This window comes from Nerophis ophidion, linkage group LG18 (assembly GCF_033978795.1).
Source record: "Nerophis ophidion isolate RoL-2023_Sa linkage group LG18, RoL_Noph_v1.0, whole genome shotgun sequence".
Classification (NCBI taxonomy): Eukaryota; Metazoa; Chordata; class Actinopteri; order Syngnathiformes; family Syngnathidae; genus Nerophis; species Nerophis ophidion.
The window spans coordinates 25,610,328-25,637,908 of NC_084628.1; the positions used below are offsets into that span (position 1 = coordinate 25,610,328).

General features: G+C 38.2%; 1 protein-coding gene across 1 annotated transcript in view; it reads right to left on the minus strand.

Annotated features, from left to right (window-relative positions):
- Positions 1–27,581, minus strand: part of cdon (cell adhesion associated, oncogene regulated) — a 71,161-nt gene that overhangs the window by 28,645 nt on the left and 14,935 nt on the right. The window contains exons 2-8 of the mRNA XM_061877852.1: positions 13,601–13,739; positions 10,939–11,217; positions 10,574–10,720; positions 8,664–8,807; positions 8,304–8,591; positions 7,964–8,233; positions 701–951 (exon numbers count right to left, since the gene is read on the minus strand). Coding sequence (XP_061733836.1) covers positions 701–951; positions 7,964–8,233; positions 8,304–8,591; positions 8,664–8,807; positions 10,574–10,720; positions 10,939–11,217; positions 13,601–13,673 — 1,452 coding nt within the window. The 5' untranslated portion in view covers positions 13,674–13,739. The remainder of the gene's footprint in view (positions 1–700; positions 952–7,963; positions 8,234–8,303; positions 8,592–8,663; positions 8,808–10,573; positions 10,721–10,938; positions 11,218–13,600; positions 13,740–27,581) is intronic.

Sequence of the window (27,581 nt, forward strand, 5' to 3'; positions counted from 1 at the left end):
AAATATTGAATAATAAAAAATACTGAAAAATACATTTGTAAAAAATATATAAACATAAATAATATTATATGAATTATTGTAATGAATATTTATTCTAAATGTATAAATTAAAACTTAATTGATGTAAAATAATTTGTACCGCCACAGATATATTTGACACGACCTGATTTCCCTCGCTCATAAACACACTATAATGCACCTGGTCTGCCAGAGAATAAGAAGACATAGCAAAGAGGAGCAGTGTTGCCAACTCAGCAACTTTGTGGTTGTATGTGACTAGTAACCAGAATCTAAATACGTTTTAAAAAAACAAAAAAACATTAGCAATAAAACTACTTTTCAGAAATTCTGAACCGAAGCGCATACCGCTTTTCTCAACGAGCACTAAGTCCTGCTGTAGGCTCATACCTCAGGTGACATAAAAAAAATAATTAGCAATATAAGAAAGCTTGCACTTCTAATCATGCTTTGTACTCACTTTCTGCAAAAGCCTAATGGTTAACTATGCCATGGTTACCCTACAACCCAGAACTGCCACAAGAAGATTCACCCTGACATCACATTCTTTGAAGTCAGAGGGAAAACATTTTTAAGTCACTTAATACATGACCTGCGACATTGTCTGTGTAGTTGATGAAAAATGGTAATAGTTTGACCCTGGAGCAGATGATTGTTATTTCTATGACTGAATTTGACATACCTTACGGTATTTGACAAAATATGCGTTGATGGGGCTCCCTCCGTCGGGGCCCGCTCTCCACTCCAGGTCGTACACGTCAGGTTTGTGCGTCTGAGGCGGGCTGATGATGATGGGAGCATCTGGCGTGAGGCGGTCGCCGCCGCTGTCGACCTCGTCTTCGTCCTCCGCCAGTAAGCGCTCGCGGCCTTCATCGCTCTGCATGGGCGGGAGCGACGAAGGAACATCAGGAGCGGCGACTCCCAAGCGCAGCTCTAAAAAAGTTTAAGAAGATAAAGATGAATTAATAAATACATACCGTACTTTCGTACATATAGAAATATATATATAATTGTTTTTATTTCATATTTTATTAAAAATGGTATCAATAAATATACATGTATATATACACATTCACAGCAATTAGCTATATACACACACATATATATATATATATATACATTCATAAACACACACGTATATATATATATATATATATATATATATATATATATACACATATATGTACATAAATATATATACTTATATATACATATCCACACACATATATATATAAATATATATATATACAGTATATATATACATATATCTATACATACATATATACAGTATATACATATAAATACATACATATATATATATATATATACACACACATATATAAATACAGACATATATATATACACATATATAAATACATACATATGTATATATATATATATATATACACATATATAAATACATACATATATATATACACATATATATATATACACATATATATATATACATAAATATATATACGTATATACATATATACATACACATATACATATATGTATACATATATATGTATATGGGGACGGCGTGGCGCAGTGATAGAGTGGCCGTGCGCAACCCGAGGGTCCCTTGCTCAATCCCCACCTAGTACCAATCTCGTCACGTCCTTTGTGTCCTGAGCAAGACACTTCACCCTTTGCTTCTGATGGGTGCTGGTTAGCGCCTTGCATGGCAGCTCCCTCCATCAGTGTGTGAATGTGTGTGTGAATGGGTAAATGTGGAAGTAGTGTCAAAGCGCTTTGAGTACCTTGAAGGTAGAAAAGCGCTATACAAGTACAGCCCATTTATCATTTTATCATGTATATATACATATATACACATGTATGTATATATATATATATATATATATATATATATATATATATATATATATATATAAATATATATATATTTATATATATATATATATATACATACATATATACACATACACATATATACACACATATATATACACATGCATATATATACACATACATATATATACATATCTATACATACATATATATATATATATATATATATATATATATATATATATATATATATACACCAATACATATATATACACATACATACACATACATATATATACATATCTATATATGCATACATATATATGTATGTATGTATATGTAGATATGTATGTATATATATACACACACACACACATATATATACATATATATATATATATATATATACATATACATATATATATATATATATATATATATATATATATATACACAAACCCCGTTTCCATATGAGTTGGGAAATTGTGTTAGATGTAAATATAAATGGAATACAATGGAATACAGTGTTTTGTGTCGGTTGGTATCATTATTGATATTTTTTAGGACCTAGGCAATATAGGGAGCAGGAGAAAATAGAAAATGATATATTTTATTTGAAATGTAACCTTCCTCTGATTAAGGCAGACAGGAAACGTCAACACAAGCATGGAAAACATTGTAAACAAAATATTAAAATCACATTAAACACTTAACAATAATCTCTTAAAATGAAAGTGAGAAAATGTAAGAAATCTTTCATAAAGAATAGGAAAATAGTGCAAAGTGTGAAAATGTAAACGTAGAGAAATCGGAAAATAACTATTTTCTGCAGGTTGAGTGCCAGGAAGTAACAGCTGTGATCTAAAGGGTAAGCGCGGCGAAGGTAGTTTGGTATTAGCGGTCTTGCCATTCATCATTTCCAGACTACATTGGTCACATTACGACGGTCCATTTGAAAACTTAAAAAAAAAGTGCCATACTCTCCAGGTGATTTTTTTTTCTTTTCTCCGTTTTTACTTTCCCTTCCCACACCATGCAAAGAATCAACCGCCAGACAACAAGATGCCACGACCAAACTGGATCGTTGATAATGTCACCTGATTGGCTGTTAGTGTACCACTCCCACGGCTCAGTGATCACTTTCTGCATTGCTCGGTTACCAAAGAGCAGGTCCAACTGTTCATGCAACCTACCATGCTGTGCAACTTCCGGTTTCCTTCGACATAAAAGGTAAAAAAATATATATACTGTATATATATCGAACGTGTTTATTTATCTTGATAACGTATGTGTCTGTTGCGATATATATTGACATTGTTTCATCACCCGGCCCTAGTTTTGATACAGCTAGCGAGTGTGCCACACACTCACGGCCCCAAACACATGCAGGAAGAGGTCAGAGTAGAGAGGTTTACCACAAGGACATATTGCAATGTTTTGTTCCGGCGTGTGTGTGTGTGTGTGTGTGTGTGTGTGTGTGTGTGTGTGTGTTAGCATGGCGCTGCAGGCTGGTAACACTAAACCTGATCCTGGGAGCGCGGCCAGCTGCCGCACATTCCACACGCCAGCCATTAAAATGCCAGAGAGACTCTACGCGCAGTCCTCTTGACTCGTGGCTGCAGAGGACGCCGCGGAGGAAGCGCTGCCTTACACGGCAAAACAAAATAAACCATCTCGGGTGTAAGAACGTGATGAATATTCCCAAAACACATTGCTCGAAGAATCATTACTATGATACCGACACGCAAAAACGCATTTATTCAAGAATCAAACATGAGCGGTCACGACATTGTTCCAGCGAGAGTGTAGGTCCGCCACCACAAGCCCAGGGAGTGTGCATCAAGTCAACCTTGATGGCGTCCATAAGTGGTAAGAAAACACTCGTCTGTCGCTTGGCAACACTTTGAACACCACTGCTTTAAATTGCTGAACGCACCTCTTTTTTATGGTACATTGCAGAAATGAGATGAACAAAACTAGATATTCATCAAAATAAAGCAACAAAATGTGTAATGTGATGATAAAAAGGCTGAAATGTTGACACAAAGATGTGTCTTTAAAAATATTTTTTATGAGCCTATTTTATTACATAACGATGTCACACTTCCACCAAATTGAAATAATATTAATAACAATATAGTGTTTTTATACACTTGAAGGCTCCACACCATTGCTGTTCTTTTTACAAGGTAAAACACTGTTGTTGTCATTTATGATCACATTTAGTAGCACAGTATTGTTTTGATGTACTTAGTGGTTATAGAACATGTGTTCATTTTCACCTCTTGCCAGATGATACCAATATTTAAATTATGTTGTTGCACACTGAGCTAAAATACTGGACACTTTAAAGCACAATTCAATTAAGCAGTATTTTTAAAAGTACATCAGTTCAGTTTTATCATCACACTATGAAAATGATGGAGAATGGACATTCAAAGCCACACGTTTAGTACATATCTGACATTTGTGTTACCCAAACACAGGTGTGAAATTTAAGGACATTTTATGAGTTCGCCACATCTATTTATGAGGTTCGCTACATATTTTTTTTGGTCCGCCAAATCATTTTTTATTGTCCACCATTTCATTTTTTGACGTCTACCACACCATTTTATGACGTCCACCACATCATTTTATGTGGTTCGCCACATCATTTAATCTGGTCCGCCAAGTCTATTTACTGTATGACGTCCACCACATCATTTTATGTGGTTCGCCACATCTATTTATGTGGTCCACCACATCATTTTATCTGGTCCGCCAAGTCTATTTATGACGTCCACCACATCATTTTAAGTGGTTTGCCACATTTATTTATGTGGTCCACCACATCATTTTATCTGGTCCGCCAAGTCTATTTATGACTTCCACCACATCATTTTATGTGGTTTGCCACATTTATTTATGTGGTCCGCCACATCATTTTATCTGGTCCGCCAAGTCTATTTATAAGGTCCTCCACACCATTTTATGAAATCCGCAACATAATTTTATGAGGTCTGCCACATAACTTTTTGTTGTCTGCCACATCATTTTATGTGGTCCGCCACATCTATTTATGAGGTCCGCCACATGTTTTTTTTTGTCCGCCACATCATTTTTTATTGTCCACCATTTAATTTTTTGACGTCCACCACATCATTTTATGACGTCCACCACATCATTTATGTGGTTCGCCACATCTATTTATGTGGTCCACCACAGCATTTTATCTAGTCCGCCACACCATTTTATGCAATCCGCAACATAATTTTATGAAGTCTGCTACATCATTTTTTATTGTCTGACACATCATTTTATGTGGTCCGCCACATATATTTATGAGGTTCGCCACATCAATTTATGAGTTCCGCCACATCATTTTATGAGACCCGCCAAATAATTTAGAAGAGGTCCACCAGATCATTTTATGTGGGCCGACACATCATTTAAATGTGACCTGCTGCATAATTTAAATTGGCCTGCCAAAATCATGTTTAAGTGGTCCGCCACATCATTTTATGTGGTCCGCCACATAAATTTATGAGGTTCGCCACATCAATTTATGAGTTCCGCCACATAATTTTTTGAGACCCGCCAAATAATTTAGAAGAGGTCCACCAGATCATTTTATGTGGGCCGACACATCATTTAAATGTGACCTGCTGCATAATTTAAAATGGCCTGCCAAAATCATGTTTAAGTGGTCCGCCACATCATTTTATGTAGGCCGACACATTATTGAAATGGCCCGACACGTCATGTCATGTGGTCCGCCACACCATTTAAAGCGGTCTGCTACATCATTTAATGTGGACCGGCAGATCATTTATGTGCGCCAAGCTGCAAATAATAAAGCAGTTTTTGGCTAAATGTATATGTAATTGACATTTTAACAAATTGCATATGTTCTACACTTCAATAACTGTTCCTGCAGAAAGATGTATTATTATTTTGGTTATCAAAAATAAACATCTTCTGACTTCAGTTAAAACACATAATAATGAAAATAAGTTGCAAATAGTGTAACAAGGCTATTATGCATTTATATTCATGCATCTTATCTGTTACATGCGGCCCCTGGAGGGCCACAAAGATTGCAATGCGGCCCTTAATGAAAACGAGTTTTACAGCCCTGCTTCTAAGCATCTGTGGTCGGGTACCAAATGGGTGTAGCTACAGACACTGCAGCCCACTGAGTGGTCGACAACAAACGATCAACATGGACACAAAGTTCACCAGACTTTAAAAGTCAACATCTCTCAGATGATGACCCTCCTCCATATTACAAGGAAACAAGCACATGCCAAACTACCACACGACAGCATCTCACGTTGCCATGGCGAGGGAGACAACACCACCAAGCAGACAACGTCTGCGTTCTGTCCGAGGTGAGTAACAATAACAGACTTCCCGAGATCAGCTCGCCGGCTGGTACCTTCAAGCACAAACTGACCGCCGGTTTCTCTGTTGTCGGCCTCGTGTTTGGTGTTTCACGTGTGGTGATAGGAGAGGAGGGGGTGATGGCGGGGGAGTACGCAGGGAGTGGGTGGGTGTTGTGGTACCTCCATAAATGAAAGGCAGTTGTGTACGAGGTTGACAGCCATGTGGTCTGCTCCTAACCCTTCACCGCTACTCCTCACATTCCAGCGTCCGGGGACTTATCCCCGACGGCGTGCACAAAGCTCACTCTCACGCGCGGGCGGCTCAAGGAAGGAGGGCGGCCTTGGCCTTCGACGGAGAACACTCAAACAGCGACTCCCCTTAACCCTTTCATCTGTTGCACCAGGTACTACTTTTACTGTGTGACTGTAAAAGTCAACACGGGTTGCTAGCACTTAAGGGGAGGCGGAACCCATAAAGAACTAGTTCTTCCAAAGCCATTTATCAACAACATCCAGAAACACCGCCGACTTCTCTGGGCCCGAGATCATCTAAGATGGACTGATGCAAAGTGGAAAAGTGTTCTGTGGTCTGACGAGTCCACATTTCAAATTTTTGGGGGAAATATTTGACATCGTGTCATCCGGACCAAAGGGGAAGCGAACCATCCAGACTGTTATTGACGCAAAGTTCAAAAGCCAGCATCTGTGATGGTATGGGGGTGCATTAGTGCCCAAGGCATGGGTAACTTACACATCTGTGAAGACATCATTAATACTGAAAGGTACATACAGATTTTGGAACAACATATGCTGCCATCTAATCGCTGTTTTTTTTTCATCTTGCTTATTTCAGCAAGACAATGCCAAGCCACATTCAGCACGTTTTACAACAGCGTGGCTTCGTAAAAAGGGAGTGAAGGTACTTTCCTGGCCCGCCTGCAGTCCAGACCTGTCTCCCATCGAAAGTGTGTGGCGCATTATGAAACGTAAAATACGACATCGGAGACCCCGGACTGTTGAACGACTGAAGCTCTACATAAAACAAGAATGGGAAAGAATTCCACTTTCAAAGCTTCAACAATTAGTTTCCTCAGTTCCCAAACGTTTATTGAGTGTTGTTAAAAGAAAAGGTGATGTAACACAGTGGTGAACATGCCCTTTCCCAACTACTTTGGCACGTGCTGCAGCCATTAAATTCCAAGTTAATCATTATTTGCAAAAAAAAATAAAGTTTAGGAGCTTGAACATCAAATATCTTGTCTTTGTAGTGCATTCAATTGAATATGGGTTGAAAAAGATTTGCAAATCATTGTATTCCGTTTATATTTACATCTAACACAATTTCCCAACTCATATGGAAACGGGGTTTGTACATGTATACCTACATATACACATATATACATGTATATATACACATGTATATATATATATATACATATATATACATGTATATATATATATATACACATATACATACATATACACGTACATATATCTACATATGTACACATGTATATATACACATAAGTATATATGTATATATATATATATATACATATATATACATACACACACGTATACATATATACATTCATATACATACATATACGTCTACACGCACGCACACACACACACACACGCACACACACGCACACACACACACACACACACAAATACATATATACAAACAATTAAGTTTGTGAATGGAAGTTTCACTCTATATTTAATGAGAAAATGGGCTGACATGGCCGATGTTTACATACCTGACTGCACTGTCAGCAGGCCTGACGACTGTGCCGACCAGACATCGTTGTCCACCACGCACTGATACACGCCCTCGTCCTGCGGAGCGACGGCCGTGATGACGAGGGAGTTCCCCGAGATCCGAACGTGACTCGACGTGGCGACGGGTTCGGCATTGAACAGCCAGGTGACGTTGGGGGTGGGGTTTCCTGCCGCCGCGCAGGTAAAACGAGCGGCGGACCCAGGAAAGGCGCGTTGGTCGGTGAGGCCCGCCGTGATGGATGCCGGTTCTGCGATGGGCCAGATTCCTGTCAGACTTTCCAAAGAACAGATAACAGACACTGGGAGTCGCTCCCTCACCGAGAACTTTGACGGTGTAGTTGGCGCTGACGGCCACGCCCCGCTCGCTCTCAGCGGTGCAGGCGTACACTCCTTCATCGTCCCTCGTCACGGCAACAAAGTCCAAATTGCTGTGCCGTCGTCGCAGCGATGGCCCCGGTGGGACCTCCTTCCCGTCCTTCAGCCACGTGGACGGCGGCGCGGGACTACCGGACACGACGCACTCCAGCGTGTACGGCTGGGACTGCTGCAGCACCACCATGACGGGGGAGGCGGGGTACACAATCCGCACAGGGGTGGAGGCGGAGTCTAAGCAAACCGTACAAAATGTCAGAAGCTGCAAGTAAAAAACTCAAAGAACAGCGGAGGTTGCCGACTTACGCCTGACAGTGACTTTGGTACCGTGAGTCTGCGTGACGCTTTCGCCCGTGACAGGATTGTACGAGCCGCACTTGTAAACGCCCTGATGGCGAGCGGAGGCGGAGACAATCTGGAGGTTCCCAGACGGGAGAACTAAGTAGTCGTCTAAAAAAGAGACACAAAGGCTGTGAAAACCAATCACTCTTTTTCATACATTCAATCATTCGTAGCGCCACGAATAGATTTGGTGCTTCTTGTTCGCCCTCGCTCATGAACACATTATCATGGGACTGTCTGTGAATGCAGCTTGGCGTGGCATCGTAACTCTGACTGGTAACACCGCTCATAAACCCCTGCTCTGCCAGAGAATAAGAAAATGTAGCATCAGGTATCAGCATACTTGCCAACCTTGAGACCTCCGATTTCGGGAGGTGGAGGTGGGGGGCGTGGTCGGGGGTGGGGCGGAGGCGTGGTTGGGGCGGGGGCCGTGGTTAAGAGGGGTGGCGTATAATTCGCCAACTCGAGAATTTCATATATATTTCATGCATATATATATATATATATATATATATATATATATATATATATATATATATATATATATATATATATATATATATATGTCTTGATTGGATTATCCGGAGAATAGTGCTCGATACCGTGGTAGAGCGCAATATGTAGGTGTGGGAAAAAATCACAAGACTACTTCAGATGAAGTAGTCTTGTGATTTTTTCCCACACCTACATATATATATATATATATATACACACACACACACATGTATGAAATACTTGAGTTTCAGTGAATTCTAGCTATATATATGTATTTCATTATATGTATATAAATAAAAGAAATAGTTGAATTTTAGACGGCACCTATCAAATACACAGTTATTCTACTAACTGCACTGTGCTTGCTGGTTACTAAAAAACAACAACAACACTTACCTTTCACTATTTGAGTAACCTTTGTTCTGCCATTTGCGTACTAGCGAGGGATCTCCGAATCCGGGAAAATCCTTCACGGTGTTGTTGAAGACATCCGCTAAGGAGAACGGGATGTTGTTTCCAGCTATCAGCATAGCCATCTTTGTCTTGGCATAAGATACACCATCGGGTCTCCATTTCGCGAGGTGGGCCATAATACTGGGTTGTGAACGATGCCGCGCTGCGGACGCTTTGTGCTTCGCTGACCATTCATGGCTGAGTATATCCGTTCGGCCGCCGTGTTCAATGGAGAAGTCTGTTCTACAAAACCCTTCTCCTCTGAACTCTCCTGGATAAACTGAAATTCTTGTTTCCTATCGTTCTGGAACTTGCAAGCGTATTTCTTCATTTTGCTCGTCGACGTTGTAATATATTGGGTTGGAGTCAATAACCAGGCGACGTGATGAAGTTATGTCTTTACTGTGGGCTTCAGAACAGATATTCTATTTTATTGTCCTGTTTAAGAGGGTCACATCACAACATTGAGTCAAGTTCTCATGGAGCTGGAGTGGGTGTGGCCTCCAGCTCCGTCTGAATTTCGGGAGAGAATTTGTCCCGGGAGGTTTTCGAGAGAGGCACTGAATTTCGGGAGTCACCCGGAAAATCCGGGAGGGTTGGCAAGTATGGGTATCAGTGATGCCAAACCTATGTTTGTAGAGTATTCAGACCCCTTTCGATCAGGGGTTACCGGTAATTATTATTATTATTTTTAAATCTGTCCTTTGTAATCCATTTTCTACTGCTTGTTACTCTTGATGTCGCCTAGCCGCTCAGGTAAATCATATCCCATTGATAAAATGACGTCATCTGATGGCCCACTCCGACACCAAACAGGGACGGGCTCGCCCACACAGCCCAAGTGCTTTGCTGAGTTGCAATTTTTTCAGGCACATGCAAGACGAAAAGGAGCCACCACTTTCTGAAGAAAAAATCTGCCAGCCTACCTGAGGACGTGTCCACAATCTCCCCTCGCACTCGCAGCCTTGGTAACGCCGGGGGTGCGCTGTGAGGAAGGGGACACTCGATGAGGGCGCTGCTGCCTTCCTGCACCGACAGCGATCGCCTGCGGGTGTCTTGGTATTGTGAGATGTCTGCGGACAGGAAGAAGTTTGGACAATATGCTGACTGGGAGAAGAAAACTCAGCTCATTAAGACAAAGATGGAAGGGCGCCGAGTAAAAACTACGACGGCTTCCTTCCCGACGCCACTCGGCGGCTGACAACAGGCGTCCTCCCTCAGCACCCGCTTCCCTTTCTAAAAGCTACTTCCTGTCCGGCCCCTGCTTTAATGAGAGTGAAAGTTTGCATACCTGCTAAAGTCACGCGCACATAGCGGCTGGCGACGGCCGGCCCGCCTCGCAAGCGTGCCACACACTGATAGACGCCCACGTGGGCCGCCCCCAGGGAGGAGATGGTGAGGGACCCGTTGCTCAGCTCCACGCCGGGCAGGGTGTCGGCCTGCAGGGGGGCCCCTCTGAAGCGCCAGAAAACAGCCGCCGATGGAGGGCGGACAGAGCAGCGCAAGCGAGCCACAGAGCCAGGACTCTGAAGCAGGGAGGCGGGCTCAGAGCGGAAAGACGGGAATTGAACTGAGGAGGGGAAAAAAAAAACATGAAATAGATGATGAATGTAGAGAATATGACAGTTTTTACTAAGTGGTCCGCGTTTATTGCAGTTGTGTGTAGCAGTGACATCATCATGGCGTGGCCACTGGAAAAACAAAGTAAGGCATCATTCTTCTTATTTTGGTCTTCTCGCCATTCAGGAAGTGACCATTCTACGTCCACCAATCAACACGCTTCACACCGGTGCTTCTCAAATGAAGGGGTGGGATCACTGAAACTACTTTATTAAATGTTTGGGTAGAATTTTATTAAACAAAACCAGTTTTATTTTAGAGAGGAACTGCACTTTTTTGGGAATTTTGCCTTTCGTTCACAATCATTATGAGAGACAAGAACACACACTTCTTTTTATTTTTTAAAATTTTTTTTTAAGGTTTATAAGGATGATGAAAAACGCTCTGAAAGTTAAAGTTAAAGCAATGATTGTCACACACACACTTGGTGTGGTGAAATTTGTCCTCTGCATTTGAACCATCCCCTTGATCACCCCCTGGGAAGTAAGATGCGGCCAATAGGAGTCTTCAAAGCCTCTAAAACAACTTCAAAACCCTCCATCAACATTTTATATACACACTGCAAGTATATATACAATGTAGTAACAGACACTTTCATAACAAAATATGCAATAAGTTTTATATGCACACTGCAAGTAGATGTTTAATGTAGTAACAGACACCATCATAACAATATATAATATGTACAATATACACACTGCAAGTATATATATAATGTAGTAACAGACCACTTCATAACAGTATGTAGTATGTTTTATAAACACACCGCAAGTATATTTATAATGTAGTAACAGACACCCTCATAACAATATGCAATATGTAAAATATACCAGTACACACTGCAAGTATATATATAATGTAACAGAAACCTTCATAACAATATGTCATATGTCCAATATACACACTACAAGTGCATAGATATCTATCTATCTATAAAATGTAGCAACAGACAGCTTCATAACAATATGTAATATGTACAATATACACACTGCAAGTATATAAAAATTGTATAACCAGACACCTTCATATAAATATATACAGTATACACACTGCAAGTATATGTATATAATGTAGTAACAGACACCTTCATAACAATATGTAATGTTTTGTATACACACTGCAAGTATATATATAAAATGTAGTAACAGACACTTTCATAACAATATATAATATGTACAATATACACACTGCAAGTATATATATAATGTAGTAACAGACACCTTCATAACAATATGTAATATGTACAATATACACACTGCAAGTGTATAAAAATTGTAAAACCAGACACCTTCATATAAATATAGACAATATACACACTGTAAGTGTATATATATATAATGTAGTAACAGACACCTTCATAACAATATGTAATGTTTTATATACACACTGCAAGTATATATATAATGTAGTAACAGACACTTTCATAACAATATGTAATATGTACAATATACACACTACAAGTATATATATAATGTAGTAACAAACACCTTCATAACAATATGTCATATGTACAATACACACACTGCAAGTATATATATAATGTAGTAACGGACACCTTCATAACAATATGTAATATGTACAATATACACACTGCAAGTATATTTATAATGTAGTAACGGACACCTTCATAACAATATGTAATACGTACAATATACACACTGCAAGTATATATATAATGTAGTAACAGACACTTTCATAACAATATGTAATATGTACAATATACACAATGCAACTTCTGCAAGTATATAAATAATGTAGGAACAGACACCTTCATAACAATATGTAATATATACAATATTTACTGTAATTTGATCATTACTAATCAATTCCGGGACTGACTTCTTCCTCGTAAAAAAAAATAATTGAGACGCGCTGATAGAAGAGATTTGGTGCTCCCCGATACTCTCGCTCATTAACACTTTATAACGGGACTGTCTGTGGAAGTAACTTGTGGTTATAGTAAAACCAGTGGCAGGCCGTGCGTTTCCCACTTAGGCCTAAATACTGCTGTGGCCCATACGAACCACAGCTGAGAAACAGATATTTTGGGCAGCCCTATGGTTAAGAAACACTGCTGTATAGCACTTCATCTTGTGTTCAAAGTGTACAAAAGGGACTTTTGTCAAGGCTGGAACCCATTATTCAGATTAACATTGTTCCTTATGGACAAATGCGCTTCACTCTACAAACTTTTCCATTTACAAAACCTTTTCAAGAACCAATTAAGTTTGTGAATCAAAGTTCCGTAGTATGACTTTTTTAAAATAATAAATATGTCACATGAACGACCCCGATTGGGCGTGTTTGACCTTGGCGGAGGTACAGTAACTCACGTGTGCAGCCGACGAGCAGGGACTGGCTGAAACACAGCACAGTGGACAGGAGGACCCTAAGGCCACTGTCCATGGTGCCCTTTGACCCCTGCCAGCAGCCGTGTTGCCCGCCGTTCAAGCTCTCTTCTGATTGGCCAACCTGGGAGAAGAAGAAAAAAAAACAAAGTCAGATGGGAGCTTGTCGTCACGGCGACAGGAGACACAGGAGGACATCTGTAATCTTCCCGTCACACCACTTGACCCCCTCTTCTCACACGCTGGTCTCCACGGATACCGGAATGCGCCCCCCCACCCCCACCCCTACCCCAGGACTCATGGAGTGTCCTCTTCATATCACTCTCATGTCACAGCGCGCTGCTTCCTCATAGGCTCACTGTAGCCTGACGTCCCGACCCGGACCGGACCGGAGGACATCGGAAAGGCAGCAGGTAATTAGGAGCATTCCTGCATCCTTTTCAAGCACTTCCTTCTGTGTTGGGGGTAATCCCACCGGCCTTTGATCCCGGGGGTCCTGCTCGGTAGCCAGGGTTTGGGACGGAGCGCGGCGGGACAATGGCCGCCCAGCTGGGATATTGATGAGGGAGACGGGCCCACTGGTGTCTCAAATTAAACAAAAACTGTGTTTTTGCCAGCTGAGCGAGTGGTCACCTTGGCAACAGCCTCTTTATTACCAACTACAATAGCATCTTTTTTTTTTTTTAAATATATTTTTGTAGCTCGATAATGCTATCAAAAGCAATTTGTTATTTATTATTTTTTAAATAATTCATAATATTTTTTTATTTAATTAATTATATTTTGCTGTTGATAGCATCATCAAGCTAAAAAAAATACATTAAGAAAAAGATGCTATAAAAATATTTGTCTCATTATGATTGATGATATAAATAAATGATATTCACTGAATGAAGACTGAACAAAAAAGGCGATCTTTACGACTGACTTGAAAGGACAAAGATGGAAAAAAAATCAATCGTTACTCTGGACAATGCGGCAACAGAACATGTCAACGGAATGTGGCGACAAGAAGCGATGACAAGTAGAATAATAACGTCTGGCGAGCCAGTGAAAAGATGGAGCGCATTAAGACTTAAAAATAACCCGTTAAAAAAACACTGCCAGTAAAAGAAATTAAAGACACGGTAAGAAAAAATTGGTAATTATTTGTTGCATCTCCTAATTGTTCTACAGGACATCAACAAAAAGAAGATACTTTTTTTGTTTAATAACTTATTAAAATACTTTGGAGCAAATTATTTTTGTGACATTTCCATCATTATTTAATCATATTATAGCATCAGAATATTACTTGATTCCATTTTTTGGTCAGAGAGTAAAAATGATGGTGGTTCTACTGTTAGATAATGTAAAGAGTCAGGATCATGTGACTCTTACAACCTACGATTCAATGTTAAACAAGTAATTATTTTTAGTTACTTTTCCAAGCAAGTAATTGAAATACTAACATAATTACTCTTTAATAAATGTAATTATTACTAGGGAAAATAATTCATGCGTTACTTAAAACCCCCCCGAAAAAAACATTCAAATCTATGCAGTTGAGACGTTTCATGACAGCAGTGTGTGCCTTTAAAAGATGGTGTCTGTTGTGAAGTGTGACATGTGATGTCAGAAAGAGAAGTGTTTTGGCTTAGCTGTGTTTGTTAGCTCAGCAGCGGAAGTTTGTATAGTACACTAATGTACATTGCAGCTTTGTTGAATCTTTTCACTGGATTGTGTTAGCGCTGGTTAATAAAGAGATTGTGCTTCAATGGCTGTAGTCTCCTTGTCCACAAACGGGGGAATTATAAGATTGCTAGCTTGTCACTTTAAGTGTTGATTTGTTGTTTATTATTACCTCGTAGTAGTATTAGGAGTGTGTGTTAATGTGCATGTGGCTTACTCACACGTTTGTGTGTTGTTTGCTGTGTGATGTTGCCTCTTCTTATTTTTGTGGTGCTGGTTTTCCTTAGTAAAATATACTTCCTGCATTGAACTTGCTGTGCTTCTGATGCTGCACGTTGACATGGAACCACATCAAAAGTAGCGTGACATCAAACGTATCGGTAAAGGTGTTGTAACATACGTAGAAATAATTAACTAGATTACTCGTTCCTAGTGAATGTAACACTGTTTTCCCAACACCGATGTATTATCATGACACCTTTTCAAGAAAAAGTACATGTTACAAAAACTATTTTACGTGCATAGACTAAAACGCAGTGATGACCTCAAAATAAATTGCATTTTTAAAAACTGATTCTTGAAAATCTTGATTTGATTCGGAATTGTGATGAATAAGAATCGCGTTTTGGTAGTAAATGACCTTTCTGGGACCCCAAAGGACAGCACTGAACAATATAATAAAGGGTTAAGTCACTGTTGTAAACAAATATACTTATATATATATATATATATATATATATATATATATATACATACAGTATATATATATACACACACACATATATATATATATACATACAGTATATATATATATACACACACACACATATATATATATATATATATATATTTATACAAATATTTATATATAAATGTATGTATGTGTATGTATATATATATACACATACACACACACATACATACATATATTTATATATAAATGAATGTATGTATGTATATAAATATATATCTATATATATACAGTGGTTCCCGGCCGCGGCCCGGTACCGGGCCATGGCCCGATTGGTACCGGGCCGTGGCCCGATTGGTACCGGGCCGCAGAATAATTTTTTTATTCATTTTGTATTTAAAAAAAAAAAAAAAATTATAACAATAATAATTCCCGGACCGCGGGATAAATTATTAAGCGTTGACCGGTCCGGGGATACAAAAAGGTTGGGGACCAATGTATATATATATACACATACATATTAAGCTAAAGTTAAAGTACCCATGAATGTGTTCCGAAATTATTCTCTGCATTTGACTCATCACCCTTGAGATATATGTGTGTGTGTGTATATATATATATATATATATATATATATATATATATATATATATACACACACACATGTATATATGCATATACACACACATATATATATGTCTAAAATGTATTTACATTTAGAATATGTTTTTCATATATATGTAGTATGGATCTATCTGTATATACCAGGGATGTACAAATTTTTTCCACTCAGGGCCGCACACAGAAAAAGTAAAGCATGCGGGGGCCATTTTGATATTTTTCATTTTCAAACCATAACAAAATATATGGATTTATTTTTTTTATTTTTTTTACCTTTAGGGCTGCCAAGGACCATAGAGGGTCTAATGTTAAAAACAAGTCAAATTATCATTATTTTTTTAATTATTTAAGGCTTATAGTATATATCTACAGTATATGAACTTCTGGTTGATATAAAGTTTAAAAAAACAAAAAGGTTTTATGCCTTTTCTGTCATAGACAACTTTGTTTTTTACAATAACACTGAAATATGCAGTATTTCCCCCACCGCCCAAAACATTCAGAAAGCAATGTTTGATGTGAAGTAATTGGTGTTATGATCCGCTGCCCGGATCATATTTTGATTTAGATTTTTGAGTTTTTTTGTGTTTTCTGTTTGTTTTGGACTCATTCGGTTCCGGTTTGTTTCCATGGTTGCTCATTGTTTTCACCTGCCGCTTGCTCCTGACGCGCACCTGTGTGTTGATTACTGTCATTATTTAGCCTGCCTTCTCCCGTCAGTCTGCTTTGCTTCCTAATTTGCCATACGCAACAAGTGACAACGTTTGTTCTCAGTTCTGTTTATCCTAGCTTCCACGCTAAGGCCCTTTAGTGTTTCCTAGCTCCCATGCTAATTCTTTTGGTTTCGTCTAAGTCTGTTTTATTCTAAAATAAATAATTTCCTACCTGCACGCTGGGTCCTTGGGAGAACGCAACCAGCATCACCATGCGACCCCGGTCGTCACAAATTAGAGCCTTAAAAAGATCAATAATGCAGGACACTGTTGATTTTAATTTAAATTTTTTAGTAATCGCAGTGAAAATATAAATAAAATCCCAATAAATATATTTGGGATCCAAAAGGTGCTCCACTCATAAAGTGATACACTTTATTATTATTGTTTTTTAAGTTTCAACACTTAAGTTACGAAATCAACTTCAGATATATCTGTCGATTTTACGTTTGAACTATTATTTTGTTTGTTTAATGCTCTTTTGTCAAAGAAAATGTTTATGTTTTTGTATGGCAACCACACAAAATATGCAATATTTTCAATATTAAAACCTTTTAAAGTGAAATACTTGTAGCCTTGAATAGGTCAATAATTCATTATAACATTGATTTTTTTTTTTTGGAGCAATGGAAAAAAAAAGAAAAATAAAGATAGACAAAAGAAAAAAAAACAGCCTGCATGGCAGTTTTGTGTCAACATTGCAACTTGTTCTAGTCAGATTTCACCTCATTCCACTTTTTAATTTTTTTTTAATTTATTTTTGCAGTAGCATTTCCAGAATGTGTGGTGGGCTGGTAAACAATTTGTGGTGGGCCACAAATGGCCCCCGGGTCACACTTTGGACACCCCTGGTATATACAGACACCGTATATATGTACATATCTATATATCCACAGTATATGTATATATATATATATATATATATATATATATATATATATATATATATGTATATAAGTATACATGCATATATATGTACATGTATACATACAGTTCATATATCTATACATTGTATATAAATATATATTATCGGTGTGGGGATAAAAAATCGATTCGAATACGAATCAAATCAAATACGTTTTGCGATTCAGAATCGATTCTCATTTTTAAAAAATCGATTTTTATTTTTATTTATTTTTTAAATCAATCCAACAAACCACTACACAGCAATACCATAACAATGCAATCCAATTCCAAAACCAAACCTGACCCAGCAACAGTCAGAACTCCAATAAACAGAGCAATTGAGAAGACAAACACGACACAGAACAAACCAAAAGTAGTGAAACACACATGAATATTATCAACAACAGTATCAATATTAGTTATAAACCCTCATTGACATTATAATTAGAAATTTATAAAAATAAAAAATAAGAACATTTGTGTCACAGTGGCTTACACTTGCATCGCATCTCATAAACTTGACAACAGACTGTGTCCAATGTTTTCACAAAGATAAAATAAGTCATATTTTTGGTTCGTTTAATAGTTAAAACTAATTTACATTATTGCAATCAGTTGATAAAACATTGTCCTTTACAACTATAAAAGCTTTTTTTTTTTTTAAATCTACTACTCTGCTTGCATGTCAGCAGACTGGGGTAGATCCTGCTGAAATCCTATGTATTGAATGAATACAGAATCCTTTTGAATCGGAAAAATATTGTTTTTGAATCGAGAATCGAATCGAAAAAAATAGATATGATAGCGAATCGTGACCCCAAGAATCGATATTGAATCGAATGGTGGGACACCCAAAGATTTGCAGCCCTAATATATATATATATATATACGTACATATATACACACGTCTATACATATACACATATATACATATATATACACACACACATATCGATATCTATCTTTAAATAGTCTGGTAAATACATCGTAGTTAAGCGATATAGTCAAAAGTTAAGGAAGCAAAGCTAAACATGCTAATAGCGAACAGAACTACATATGTTATACCTTGCTAAAATGTATCTATCACTTTTAAGAGTGGATGATAATGTAATTTTATCTAAAAATATACATTGCCTTCTCAGCTTGTCTTAAAGTTTGTGTAAGTGCTGTTTGTGTAAGTTCTGTTTCTACAAGTACGAACTTTTAGCGTTAGCATCCGTGCTAATGCTAACACAGTTACTGGCAACCACCAGCCAGCGTAGCATCATCATCGTTGCAGTCTAATTGTTGCTAGCTTGACACAACTCTTATTGAGACTTTCCCCAACACAAGAGGCGGCGAGAGGAGACAGGAAACAATCAACTCCCCAAGCTGCTAGCTTTCACCCCGCGTCTCAGCCCGGGGTGAAAGGTCAGGTAAGAGTAGCAAGAGGGTGACCCAGCGGCTGCCTGCTGGTCCTCCAGCAGCCCTCGGAGGTTCCTTCAACTCACACATTCCTGGGCAAACAGGTGTAAATGTGCTTAAAGAAACAATAAAGGGTGGTTTGCTTCTGTGTGATCTGACTACAAGTGCACTCACATCGAACCTCACAGGCCCCGCCATGCCTGAATCCTGGGATTTAATTACAATCATACACGCCAGCCTATAAAGCATGGCCGCCATGTCCAACCCGTAAACGCCATCCTTCTATACGCTGGTGACCGGGCGCCCTTGTATAAACAAACACACACACACGCACGCACGCACGCACGCACGCACGCACACACACACACACACACACACACACACACACACACACACACACACACACACACACACACACACACACACACACACACACACACACACACACACACACACACACACACACACACACACACACACACACACACACACACACACACAGCTGCCCATCGCTCATCTGGGCATCCATCTTCTCTCTTATCTCTTTGCCTTTTCCCTGACATCCGCCACCATGGAGACACAGTGCGAGGTATCTGGTGTCGCCCCCAAAATCCCATTAGCAAATCATGCTGGCGCCGCCGCGAAAGATGGCGCAGAAGGCTCACCAACTCAGTTGCATTTTGCGAAATATAAAGTCTGCAAATATTAAGTACGAATAAGCATGAAGGGTAAAAGTAAACAAACATTTCACACGACTCCGAGCAATTCTAATACTAACACGATACAAGAGTTTTTGACATCCTCCTCCATCGTTAATGCTACAACAATAAATCAATTAATTCCATTAAAAACAACTTCTATACATATTCTGCTACTTTGATTAAGTATTTCATAAATGTAAAAAATCTGCACCGCAAAACAAGTTGAATAGAAGGTTGTAGGTGGTAAAAGAAGATAAATAGGAGTTAACAGAAGTGAATTATGAATAAAAGAATGTAAAAAACTAAAGGTAAAAGGAAAGTAAAACAATGGTAAAAGAAGATAAATTGAAGGTAAAAGAAGAAACATTGAACTTAAAAAGTTACAAAAATGTAAATAAAAGTAAAACAGGTAAATATAAAGGTAACACAAAGTAAATACAAATAAGAGATGACAAGTAGAAGGTATAACAAGATAAATAGAAGGTTAAAAAGAGTTACAAGAAGGAAATAGAAGGTAAACAAAAATTAAAAGAAGATAGGTAAAAGGTAAATACAAGTTAAAAAGGAAAATGGAAGGAACAAAATGAAATGTAGAAGGTAAAGTAAGTGAGTTAAAAGAAGGTGAAACAAAGGTGCAAGTAAGGTCAAACAGTTAAAGAAAGGTAAACTAAGGTAAATAGATGGTAAAAGAAGAAACATTGAAGGAAAAAAAGTAACAAAAAGGCAAATGAAAGTAAAACAGGTAAATAGAAGGAAGGCAACAAGGTAAATATAAGATAAAAGAAGACAAATAGAAGGGTTAACAAAGTAAATAGAAGGTAAATTAAAGTTAAGAGAAGGAACATAAAAGGTAAAAAAAAGTAAAAGAAGATTAGTAAAAAGTAAATTGAAGGTAAATTGGAAATGTAGAAGGTAATAGAAGTGAATTATTGGTAAAAGAAGGTGACACAAAGGTAAAATGTCGGTAAAAAAAGGTAATAGAAAAGTAAAATGAGGTAAAAAGAATGTAAAAAGTTACACAGAAGGTAAAAGAAGATCAATTAAAGGTAAACAAGGTAAATGGAATGTAAAACAACGTCATTTAAAGGTAAAATAAGGTAATTAAAGGTTAAAATAAGGCAAATAAAAAAGGTATAACAAGATAAAAAGCAACTCAATAAAAATTAAAAGGAAAATAGAAGGTTAATAAAAGTTAAAACAAAGTAAATCAAAGGTAAACAAAAATTAAAAAAGGTAAGTATAAGGTAAAAAAGAAAATAGAAGATAATAGAAGTGAATTATAGATATAAGAAGGTGAAACAAAAGGAAAATAAAATAAGTTAAAAGAAGCTAAATATAAGTTAAAAGAAGGAAACGAATGGTAAAAGAAGGTAAAATAAGATAAAAGAAAAACAAAAAGATTAAAAAATATAAGATAAATAAAAGGTAAAACAAGGTAAATAAGTAAATAAAAGGTAAAATATGAAACAAGGTAAAATAAGTTAAATAGAAGATAAAATAAAGTATATAAAGGGATTAAAGGAATGCAGAAGATAATACGAGGTAAAAACCAATCATAGGCAGTATATAGAAGGTAAATAAAAAGCAAAATAGGAACATAGAAGGCCAAATAAGAAAAAAGACGGTCAGAGAACGTAAATAGAAGGTAAATGTCATGTCAAGTACATAAATCCCGTTTATTTCAACTATTTTCCCTAAAACACATGAGGCTATGTTTAATCCGATTAGTCGATTAATCCAAAAAACTCATCAATAGATTATTTGATAGCTAAAATGATTGATAGCTGCAGCCCTAATAATCATACAACGATATTACGAGTTTAAGTACAATTAAAATCCATGATTTAAAGCTAAAAGCACTACACCCAATTTTGAAAAAACAAACTAAACAATCAACGGTAATGCCAACACAAAACACAACACAACAGATGTCCAGGCTGGTCCATGAACACTACGATACAAAAATACCTGAAGTTGGACCTTTTATTCATCTATAATTCAAAAGTACTGTCAATGCTGCCAAACCAAATTCCAACATTCAGCAATGGCAGAATAATTTATGTAAATAAAGCAGGGGTGTACAAAGTGCAGTAGTAATACAAACAGCCGCATCACTTGAAAAATACAGCAAAACCATACTATGCAACAGGAAAAATTATGTTGATACTCAAATTAACGTCTTTGAATAAATGTACAACACTTGTTTAGCCTTTAAACAAAAAAGGAGTGTGGCCAATTAAGGTGCGATGACGTCATTTTGACACATGCTACATAACATCCATCCATCCATCCATTTTCTACCGCTTATTCCCTTTGGGGTCGCGGGGGGCGCTGGTGCCTATCTCAGCTACAACCGGGCGGAAGGCGGCGTACACCCTGGACAAGTCGCCACCTCATCGCAGGTCGTACAATATGTATTATCTAAATGTTAGTTTTTATTTTTGAAATTCATGTTACATGTTAAACTTGTGTTGTACCATCCATCCATCCATTTTCTTGACACCCTGGACAAGTCGCCACCTCATCGCAGGCTCAGGACCTTCGTATTGTGAAGCAGACGCACTTGCCCCTCTGCCACCGTGAAGCCCTGCTACATAACAATATATTAATAATAAATATCAGTGTTTATCTGCAAATAACAATTTATAACGAACAAATGTCAGTGTTTATCTGTAAATAACAATGTATAATGAACAAATGTCAGTGTTTATCTGTAAATACAATATATAAATAACACGTCAATTTTTATCTGTAAATGACAATATATCAATAGTAAATGTGAGTGTTAATCTGTAAATAACTATATATCATTAATAAATGTCCGTGTTTATCTGTAATTAAAAATATATAAATAATGAATACATGTCAGTGTTTGTCTGTAAATAACATATAAATAATAAATGGCAGTTTATCTGCAAATAACAATATATAAATAATACATATCAGTGTTTATCTGTAAATAGCAATATATATAAAATAATAAATGTCAGTGTTTATCTGTAAATAATATATGAATAATGTTAGTGTTTATCAGTAAATAACAATATATATATAATAAATGTCAGTTTTTATCTGTAAATAATAGTAGGTAATGAATAAAGGTCAGTGTTTATCTGTAAATAACAATATATATAAAATAATAATTGTCAGTGATTATCTGTAAATAATACATAAATAATAAATGTCAGTGTGTATCTGTAAAAACAATATATAGATGATAAATATCAGTTTTTATCTGTAAATAATAACATATAATAAATAAAGGTCAGTGTTTATCTGGTAATAATAATAATGAACACGTCAGTGTTTATCCGTAAATAATATATAAAATAATAATTGTCAGTGTTTATCTGTAAATAATATATAAATAATAAATGTCAGTGTGTATCTGTAAAAAACAATATATAGATGATAAATGTCAGTTTTTATCTGAAGATAATAACATATAATAAATAAAGGTCAGTGTTTATCTGTAAATAATAATAATGAATACATGTCAGTGTTTATCCGTAAATAATATTTACAATAATACATGTCATTGTTTATCTGTAATCATACAAATAATAAATGCCAGTGTTATCTGTAAATAATATATAAATGTCAGTGTTGATCTGTAAATAACAATATATAAAAATAAATGTCAGTGTTTATCTATAAATAATAATATATAATGAATAAAGGTCAGTGTTTATCTGTAAATAATCATGAAGAATACATGTCAGTGTTTATCTGTAAATAACAATATATACAATAATACATGTCAGTATTTATCTGTAAATAACAATATACAAACAATAAATGTCAGTGTTTACCTGTAAACAACAATACACATATAATAAATGTCAGTGTTTATCTGTTAATAATAATATACAATGAATAAAGGTCAGTGTTTATCTGTAAATAATAATAAATAATGGATACATGTCAGTTTTTATCTGTAAATAACAATATAGAAATAATGTCAGTGTTTATCTGTAAACATATAAATAATAAATGTCGGTGTTTATCTGTAAATAATTATATATAATGAATACATGTCAGTGTTTATCTGTAAATAATATACAAGTAATAAATGTCAGTGTTTATCTGTAAATAACATTACATAAATAATAAATGTCAGTGTTTATCTGTAAATAATAATATATAATGAATAAAGGTCAGTATTTATCTGTAAATAACATGATATCAATAATAAATGTCAGTGTGTATCTGTAACTAATATACAAATAATAAATGTCAATGTTTATTTCACGCCGACAACACAAGCACATTGACTTTAGCGTTAGCTCGTGCATTAAATTCTGTTCACTGGGGTTGAGGCTAATAACTACACAAATGGAGTGTCACTGACTTCTTTTACAACGTGTAATAAAGTAAATAGGTAATATTTGATGTTATTTACCTTCGTCCCACTTGTGTGCTGCCTCCTTTATTTCATATTCATCCAACAAAGTAAACAGCTAAGATCATTGCTTCGAGTCCGGCTTCATACTCCGTAAATACGTCTAAACAAGTATGTCCACTTCTCGTAGCTTCTCGTAACGAAATTAAGTTCTTTAGAAAATAATACACAACAATAAACTACAGTTTAAAGACTATGGCTGAGTAAACTCTTTAAGATAGTTCCACTGATCAGCATTCTTGAGTTGTCAAGTTTGTCGTAATGGAAATACGCAAGAAGTAAGAAAAACAAATGGCTGCACACATTCTGATGGCAGTGGTGTGTCTGAAAAATAAGTTTTAGGTACACCCCAAACTGTGTTAAACCAATTGGCGCTCGACAGTCCCAGCTTGTTAGGAAGAAGTCCGAAAGGTTCCTTAAGCAATAAATCTACCCGGGTGGTTTTGATGGATTTACCCGGGTAAATGCCAAAGTCTGGAAAAGGGCCTATTGTTAGGTCAGTTTGGCCCTACACCAATCAAGGTCTGTCATTAGCATAGCTCACAGGGATAGTGGGATCTGTCCTTCATTCCTTCCCCAAACCTCCTGGCTGCTATGCAGAGTCCACATTTACACCTCCTTTCGCAGCCATCTGTGTTTATATGTTGTACGTGCGTCGTGCGGGTCAAGCAGCTGAACGTGGACAGAATGCCGCTATACATGCGCTCCGATTTACTGAAATAAACGAGGTGTCAGGGAATTCATGTGGAAAGCTCCTTTTTTTAGAGAGGAGGACTGGAAGGGGTTGACTGAGCAATGTATGTTTAAGAAATGTTTGACTGGCACCTGGCTTAGGTGCTTGCAGGCGAGTGAACGCAGGCAACATCCCTCACATACTAAATCTAACATCTATCTTCAGTGTTAGCGTTGCCAAATAAATCCTAGCGGCATCGTCTATCCAAGTCGGGAATGCTGCAGGAATAGAACTATCCGGCCCTCCCTTCATACAGGACAAGAGGGATGAGAGGTCTTGACACAGGAGAAAATAAACACACTGACAGGTTGCCCTGGGGGGGTTCAAGTCTGGGAGGTTTGGAGCACCTGCAGGAACTACTTAAAGCCCCATCGGCCCCCATGTGGGCCAGACCCTTATCCCCGTCGTATTGGGTAAACAGGGACAATAAAAGCGATGCGGCAGAGCATCAAAAGACCCGGAAGGCAGAGGCAGAACAGGTCGCAACTGGCACTCCCGACTCGGCTTCAGAAGGCTGCACAGCTGAGTGAAAGCAATGAGAAACATTGCGAGGCAGCGGGGAACCAGATCAAATCTCCTTCCCAAAGTGACACCAATTGGGAAAAGTCTGATTTATGTGTACAACGTGAGAGTCAAAACCTCAGGGGACGATGCTTCCCAGAATGCGGGAATGCAGGAGGAGGTCACTTGTGGTACGATGGTCTAATCTGACCTGCCAGCAGAACGCATGCTATACCCCGAACCTGCCCGCACTCGCCCCTCGGCTCCCTGACAAGAGGATCCAGGGAGCAGAGAGCACACATTCCTCAGCTCAGTACAGACACTAGCCTGGTGAAAAAGAAAGACGTGCGCACTCACACTCAGTGATGGGAGATAAATGCAAAACAAGAAGACGGGAAGCGAGGCAGAGGGGGGGAAAAAGATGATGAGGGTACAAAGAGGTGAAAAGTTGCCAAGCCTAGTCTCATTCCACCTCCTCCCCCTCTTTATTTGCATCTCAGACAGAGATAATAGCTGAGCTTGCATCCACGTCTGCCAAAAAACTGAATGAGAATTCAGTCCAACTACTTTCAGCTTGGTCTCTCCTGAGAGGAGAGACGTCAGGGGTCCATTATTGGTCTGGAAGCACCCACCGCTGCGGCCCAGGGCCACAGAGGAAACTAATGACTCTGTCTGCTTCAATGGCAATGCGGAGACGAGGAGGAAACAACTAAAAGAGAGAAGAGGCGTGAGCTGGAATGAGTGAGGGGAATTATGTGCTGAAAAAAAGAGGGGGAATCATTTAAAGTGTGTGAGTGCGTAGGCGGAGAAATAAGACACATCCTCATGCGTAGTCTCGCAGAAGGACAGAGCATCAACAGTTGAGGCGGCGCCGGGTGACGGCAAGGCCAAACGGGTCTCAGAGCCTAAAGACGCCGTGGCCGTGACGGCATGGCTGCACTTTGAGATCAGGAATGAAAGGGGAGGCCCCAGGGGATCAGACAGTCACATCCCACAAAGCCCTGTTTACCAAGGACACACATTCCCCCTTCCTTCACCTCCTATCCCCCTCAGCTCACCAAAGCCCGACCCTCCTAAAGTGCCAGGGCTGGAGACTCGGGAGACAACGCTAATTCCGCCCTGAGGCTTTTTGGCCCGGGCTGCAAACAGAGAGCGGGGAAGCGAAGGAAGGGGAGGAGGCTGGCGGGACAGAGGCTGAATGGTACAGTATGTAGGCTCGTCTTAATTGGAGATTGTTCTGCAACGTCTTGTTTCTCCTGGGAATCTGCGAAAGGGAGGACCAGGGGCCGGTGGGAGGTGCGCTTGTTTCCCAAGGTCCTCGAAGAGCCGGATTAGCCGACAGTGACGAAACTCAATAAGGGCCTCGGACAAGGGAAACAGATCCCAGGGTATAACCACCATACAAGGCCACCTCCAGACCTTTTGCAAAGTAACTAACAACCCAGCGCTTTTGTGAGAGCGCTCGGGGTCCTTCCAGCTGACTTCACAGGCCTTTCAGCCCTCGGCGGGATGCCTGCTCCGAGCAAAAGGTAATTCCGATGGAAAGGAGGAATGCCCAAGGGGGCCCTGCAGCCCGCAGGGAGTGTTATAATACTCCAACATGTGCCAAGAGTATGATTCACT